The sequence below is a fragment of the Perca fluviatilis genome, chromosome 6, assembly GCF_010015445.1.
Source record: "Perca fluviatilis chromosome 6, GENO_Pfluv_1.0, whole genome shotgun sequence".
Classification (NCBI taxonomy): domain Eukaryota; kingdom Metazoa; phylum Chordata; class Actinopteri; order Perciformes; family Percidae; genus Perca; species Perca fluviatilis.
Window position 1 is genome coordinate 3042967 of NC_053117.1, and position 6495 is coordinate 3049461.

Genomic DNA, 6495 nt, shown 5'->3' on the forward strand with positions numbered 1-6495 from the left:
TATTCTGTGTATGGTCATGAGCCAGCAGGCCAGTCATTACACAGCACCTAAAGCTCCTAGCATCATCCAATCAGATGATTTCATATGATCAGTCAGCACAGTGCAGCTTACATCACTCCATCATCATTTTGTCATTTAGAACATGTCTATATTCTCGTTTACATCTGCATTCTCATATTTGCAGTGGTATACTGTTTCACTTTTTCTTTGATTTAATGCGACGTGTGATTGGCCCGCGACCACAGCAGCTGGTGGAGGGAAATATGAAGTACTCCATCAGCATCACCTTATGGGGACCGGCATTGTCACGTTTTAAATGATATCCAGCCTTTATCTTGAGGTACTTGTACTTTTAGTATTTCCTTTTGTTTCCAGTTTATACTTGCACACAGTATTGTCCTTTTTTTACTTCCTTTCAATTATCTGAATTACTTTATTTACATGCAGAACATATGGTGAACTTATGAAATTGGCTTTCATAGTCAGAGATTGACGGTGTTTGTTTGCCTGTACCAAAAGCTTTCATCTCTAAACCATGTGAGTGGTTTTAGTTGTATTCTGTTCTACTTGTAATGTATTTCTATAGTCAGAGTCCTTTATACTGGCCATCCCTGTCACCCCCACCCACCCTTCAGAGGAGTGACTGAACCATCAACTCTTCAAGCCAGCAGCTATAGCTTCAGATGTATCAGTGAGTAACAATAATACGCTAATTTCATATTTTTCATTTCATACAGAGCCCAAAAGGTATTCATTTAGTGCAAACAAGATTTTAAAAATACAAAAATAAAAACTCTGGAAAGCATCATTATGAGAGCTTTCACTTTTCATACTTTAGTACATTTTGCCAATACTGAAGTAGAACTGTGTGACAGTTTTTTTACTTCAGTAAAAGTTCAGAATTCTTCTTCCATCACAACTTATTTCATTTCAACTACTTAAGAGTTTGTCCCTAATGCCTCCAAAGCCCTCTGACTGCGTGTGATGGTGTATGTGATGAGGAATCCATCTTCAATGTAACAATCAAGGCTTTTATTTGGTTTGGATGGAAACAGCACGAGTGATACCAAGGCAACAGCAGTGATATATTATATACATACATACATATTCATTTGTAGTAAGAAATACAGCTTCAGTGATGAGGCAGCAACGGTACATTTCAAAGTCATTGAAAACAGGAACTTCAAGGAACACACACACACACACACACATTTCTGCTGGGTGGTAGGGTGGCTCCAGGACAGAAATAAATCAAAAAAAGTGATAGCACATTTTCTCTTTAAATTACCTAAAAACTGACCACTGTTGATTAAAGATCTTTTCTTGACTTACGGGACAATAAACTGAACGTGTTGGTCAAAACAACAACACATTTGAGGATGTCAACTTGTATATGTTATGTAATGAATGAAATAATCAGCAGTTTCCCATAATTTTCAGCTGACTGACTAATTAGTTCATTGACAAACTCATTTCAGAACTACATTCCTCTCCTCTCAGTAAAGTGCCCATTAGTTAAATTCCCTGATAATGAACAGTAATAATACAACCCCGCCCCCCATGGCTGTGTCTGATGGCTTCCTTTCCTTGTTTCCTTAAAAGGTCCCATAGCATGAATATTTCACTTTGAGGTTTTTAACATTAATATGCGTTCCCCCAACCTGCCTATGGTCCCCCAGTGGCTAGAAATGGTGATAGGTATAAACTGAGCCCTGGGTATCCTGCTCTGCCTTTGAGAAAATGAAAGCTCAGATGGACCAATCAGGAATCTCCTATGAGGTCATAAGGAACAAGGTTACCTCCGCTTTCTCTGCTTTGCCCGCCCAGAGAATTTGGCCAACCCATGAGAAAAAGACATCATGGCTTTCAAACGAGCAAAGTGGCAGTTGGTCAAGGTCACACCCCCACCCTCCACCTTGCCCCCCCCCGTCTCTCCTCCTCAAAAGCTACAAATACAGAAATGGCACATCCTAAGGAAAGCTCATTGTGGGACTGGCTCTAGTGGCTGTAATTCTGCACCAAGGCTGAATTTCGGGAAAGAGACTTCAGATACAGTATTAGGGGACCACTAAGGCCTATATAAAAGAGACTTCAGATACAGTATTAGGGGACCACTAAGGCCTATATAAAAGAGACTTCAGATACAGTATTAGGGGACCACTAAGGCCTATATAAAAGAGACTTCAGATACAGTATTAGGGGACCACTAAGGTCTATATAAAAGAGACTTCAGATACAGTATTAGGGGACCACTAAGGCCTATATAAAAGAGACTTCAGATACAGTATTAGGGGACCACTAAGGCCTATATAAAAGAGCTTCAGTACAGTATTAGGGGACCACTAAGGCCTATATAAAAGAGACTTCAGATACAGTATTAGGGGACCACTAAGGTCTATATAAAAGAGACTTCAGATACAGTATTAGGGGACCACTAAGGTCTATATATAAAGAGACTTCAGATACAGTATTAGGGGACCACTAAGGTCTATATTAAAGAGACTTCAGATACAGTATTAGGGGACCACTAAGGTCTATATAAAAGAGACTTCAGATACAGTATTAGGGGACCACTAAGGCCTATATAAAAGAGACTTCAGATACAGTATTAGGGGACCACTAAGGTCTATATAAAAGAGACTTCAGATACAGTATTAGGGGACCACTAAGGTCTATATAAAAGAGACTTCAGATACAGTATTAGGGGACCACTAAGGCCTATATAAAAGAGACTTCAGATACAGTATTAGGGGACCACTAAGGTCTATGTAAAAGCATCCAAAGAGCACCATGTCATGGGACCTTAAATGCTAAGAGGGTTAGGGTTAACTCGAGAATGGCAGTCAGCAGCTGCTGTGGCCTGAGGAGAAGTCCTGCCACATGTGCAGCAGCTGGGACGGCGTGAACCCGTTGACAATGATCAGTTTGGCGAAGGTGCACCTGTCGTAGTCCAGGTGTCGGATCTCAAACAGGTTCCTGGGGGGCAGCAGGCTGCGGGAGTACACCGGCTGCACGGCCAGCACGCGCAGACACAGGCCCACGTACACGTCCTCCAGGGGGAGCATCCGGACGAACCGGGACGCCCAGGAGATCCTGGCCGCCATGTCTGCCGAGAAGACGTAGCCGGCCCCGGACAGGTATGGGGGGAAGCTGTCGGCGGGGTACAGCTCCTCCGACACACGCCATTTGCTGTTGCTGTCCCTGCGGGGCCGGCCGTCACTGATCACCGAGCCGCTGATGAAGCCCCGCCGCGGCGAGCTCCTCAGCCTGCGGAGCAGGAGGAAGACGTTGACGAAGATGTCCGCGTCCACTTTCATGGCGTAGGAGGCATGGGGGCAGTGGCTGGCCAGCCAGTTCATCATCATCAGGGTCTTGATGGTCAGGTTGTGGTAGCTGTCCTGGAAGTCCATCTGGACGATGTCTGCGTGTGTCCTGCTCTCCTCCTCCAGCTGAGCCTGGACGCTGGAGCCCCGCCCCCCCTCAGGGAGCCCCACGAAGAACAGAGCTCGGCTGTCCCGCCCTGGAGCCCCCCATGTCTGCCTGATGGCGTCCCTGGCTGCAGCCTCCCCAGGGGACACAGGTACCAGAAGGAGCAGGAAGGGGGGGGTGTCCCTGAACACAGCGGCCGGGGTCAGGGTGTACCCGTAGGTGTCAGGGGACAGGAGCCGGTACTCGGCGGCTGGGAGGGGGCTCGGCGTCGCAGGATCTTTCCTCCTCACGGTGAAGATGTGAGCAGACAGGACGAGCAGGCCAGAAACGCTGAGACATTTCACCAGCGTCCAGAGACACGCCCTCCTCATCGCCACAGGGACGCCCAGGCCGATTACACCCCCTGGAAGGAGATGAAACCAAACAGCTAATCTTAATGTTGGGATTGTATTGTTGGTACTGTTGTGTTTGTGTTTTAATGTTGTGAACTAGTTGCTGTAGTGTTGTCTTCATGTTGTAGTGGTAGAGGTAGTGGGTAGGGCTGCTCGATTATGGAAAAAAATATAATCACGATTATTTCAGTCAATATTGAAATCACAATAATTTAACACGATTACTCGTTGACTTCTGGAAAGATGTTGTAATTACTGAACTTAGTTACATACAAAAGTTACATAAATCAACAGTTAAAAAATACATACAACTGTGAAATTTGCCTCAATACTTGTCCTATTTAAACTTTATTTTTTTCATTCAGAAAATAAGAGTTTACTTGCAAAACGTAATGAGCTAAACAATTGTTTTTCTGGATTATTCTGTTTTCAGTGTTGATGCTGTGAACTCTGACTGTTGTCCTTTACTGTTGGGACAGAGATCTTCTTCTTCTCCTCGGTGTCCTGCCCACGGACTAGGGAAGAAGGGGATCTGATAGCTAACTCTGGTACTGCTAGGAGCTGTGTCAAATAAATCCATTAAAGTCAAACTAAACTCAAACTACTACTGCTACTGCTGCTGCATGGTTCAAACTAATGCAAATCAAATCACCGTGAATGTCTTCAGTTAGCTACAATGTTTCACTAGTGAAGAAGGAGGAGGGGTCGCATTAACGACCGAACATTACACATCATGTTATTAATATGTTCATGTAGACATTAGAGGCCTAACTTACCTGGCTCTCACAAACAAACTAAAACTACTGAAAAACTAGCAAACTAACACCCTAAAAACCAACTCGAACTAAACTCAAATAAGAGAACAACTTGAGAAGGGTAATAACCTTCTCTGTAGTCCAGCAGGAAGATCCGTCGGGAGGGCAGCGGCCGCTCCCAGCAGGGCAAACCAGGAAATGGACATGTGCCAAACACGGCCGTCTCCAAGGAGGCTTAAAGGAGGAGACGACAGAGCACATGCCCACTGACATCTCGGCTTCAATAGTTAATTGGCTGGCGCACGTTCTAGTTACAATGCGCAAGACACAGACTTTATGACTCAGCCTTGATTTAATATCCTTGTAGATATCCAACTGGAGCAAAGCAGCGGAGTCACAAACACAAACACAAACACACACACACGTCCACAACGCAGCCGGCAGAGGCGGGGGAGAGAGATACCCGTTTCTCTTCGGGAGACTTGTTTACATTATGACAAATATGCCATATACATTAGATTTAGTATGTAGTTCATACTTTTTTTGGTGTATTTGTTTTCTGTTTTTAACGCTATAAATAGGCTACCGTTGCCGTGCTTGCATTACTCCCTTACCCCTCCTATAGTCCCTATGGCCACCTGGCCAGTGCGAATGCAAATTGAAAAAACGGTTTCGGGGGAGAGTAGTTAGTAGAACTGCTTAGAAGTGGACTTTTCCTATAACTACGTTACTTGAGGAAGCCTACATCCACAGAAGATCTGTGGTTAGTTCTCCAAGATGTTTGGAACAACCTACCAGCCCAGTTCCTTCAAACACTGTGTGCAAGTGTACCTTCGAAAAACTGATGCTGTCTTGAAGGCAAAGGGTGGTCACACCAAATATTGATTTGATTTAGATTCCTCTTCTGTTCATTCACTGCATTTTGTTAATTAATGAAAATAAAACTATTAACACTTCCATTTTTGAACGCATTCTTAGTTTACAGCATTTTTTCATACCTGCCTAAAACTTTTGCACAGTACTGTATATATCTCCTGCTGCCTCTGTTTCCTTCATTTAGAATTCCTCAATAAAACCTCATTAGCTGCTACTTTCTTTACTTAAGGGGTGTTGAGTTTTTACGTGTTTCTGAATCTCTGAAGAAGGAGAGGCTTGGTCCAATTGAAAGGTTAACACAAAGATTTATTAATAAAAATGATAAGTCAAAATACAGAGAATTACGCTGCAGCGGGCCTGGAAAATAGTTGCTTAACCCTAAAGTTCCCGCATCTATTTCGCCCCGAATCACGGTTGCCCCCCTGCTTTATTCCTCCAATCCCAGGGGCGGTTACTTTTCTCCTTCGTGAGTAAGAGCCTTCCTCATAGGCTCTTTGTTGGCATGGTGACAGGTTAGACGCATCTCGTTGGTTTCTTCGCTGTCCAATTAGGAAGAACATGCTCTAAATTCTGCCCCCTAGGGGTCATTTGCACCCACAGATCAATAGGCTCTATCATGCAGATGTAAAGTCTTTACAAGTTTACAGGAATTAACATTCTATTGTCCTAACCCAGACTAAAGTACCAGGGGTTGGAGACTGATACAGGCAGACGATTATTTCCTGCTGTGTGGCAAAAGGTTTCTCTTTATATGATAATAGTTGCTTTTAACCTAATCTATGCATCCAAAGACAGGAAGAGAGGGGTGAGGAAGGGTCTGTCTTTACCTATTGTTTACAGTGACAAAAGGTGGTGATTGTGATAACCAGATCAGTCTGGACCTATTCTTTACAGTCAAATACATTCATTCCTATTTTCATAACCCGGTTGCAGCATACAACTTATTACTGAAAACATAAAACAAACATGGTTAGACAAAGCAGCACTGTTACAACTTTAGTTTACTCAACAGGGGGCACAAAAATGTTAACTCACGGTCAACT

General features: G+C 43.8%; 1 protein-coding gene across 2 annotated transcripts; it reads right to left on the bottom strand.

The window, feature by feature from the left end:
* Nucleotides 1-2709: 2709 nt before the first annotated feature.
* b3galt8 (beta-1,3-galactosyltransferase 8) lies at nucleotides 2710-4836 on the bottom strand. Of its 2 annotated transcripts, none has more exons than XM_039804443.1 (2): nucleotides 4706-4836; nucleotides 2710-3832 (listed from the first exon to the last, which is right to left on the bottom strand). In XM_039804443.1, exon 2 carries the CDS (start codon nucleotides 3798-3800, stop codon nucleotides 2844-2846), a length of 957 nt encoding a protein of 318 aa, XP_039660377.1. In that variant the 5' UTR covers nucleotides 3801-3832; nucleotides 4706-4836; the 3' UTR covers nucleotides 2710-2843. The 2 variants fall into 2 exon arrangements, with proteins under 2 accessions (XP_039660377.1, XP_039660376.1); XM_039804442.1 differs by having other exon boundaries at nucleotides 4598-4787.
* Between the last annotated feature and the right edge of the window lie 1659 nt (nucleotides 4837-6495).

What these genes read in the sequence shown, in the direction of transcription:
- b3galt8 (XM_039804443.1), bottom strand. Translation starts at nt 3,800, where the DNA reads ATGAGGAGGGCGTGTCTCTGGACGCTGGTGAAATGTCTCAGCGTTTCT.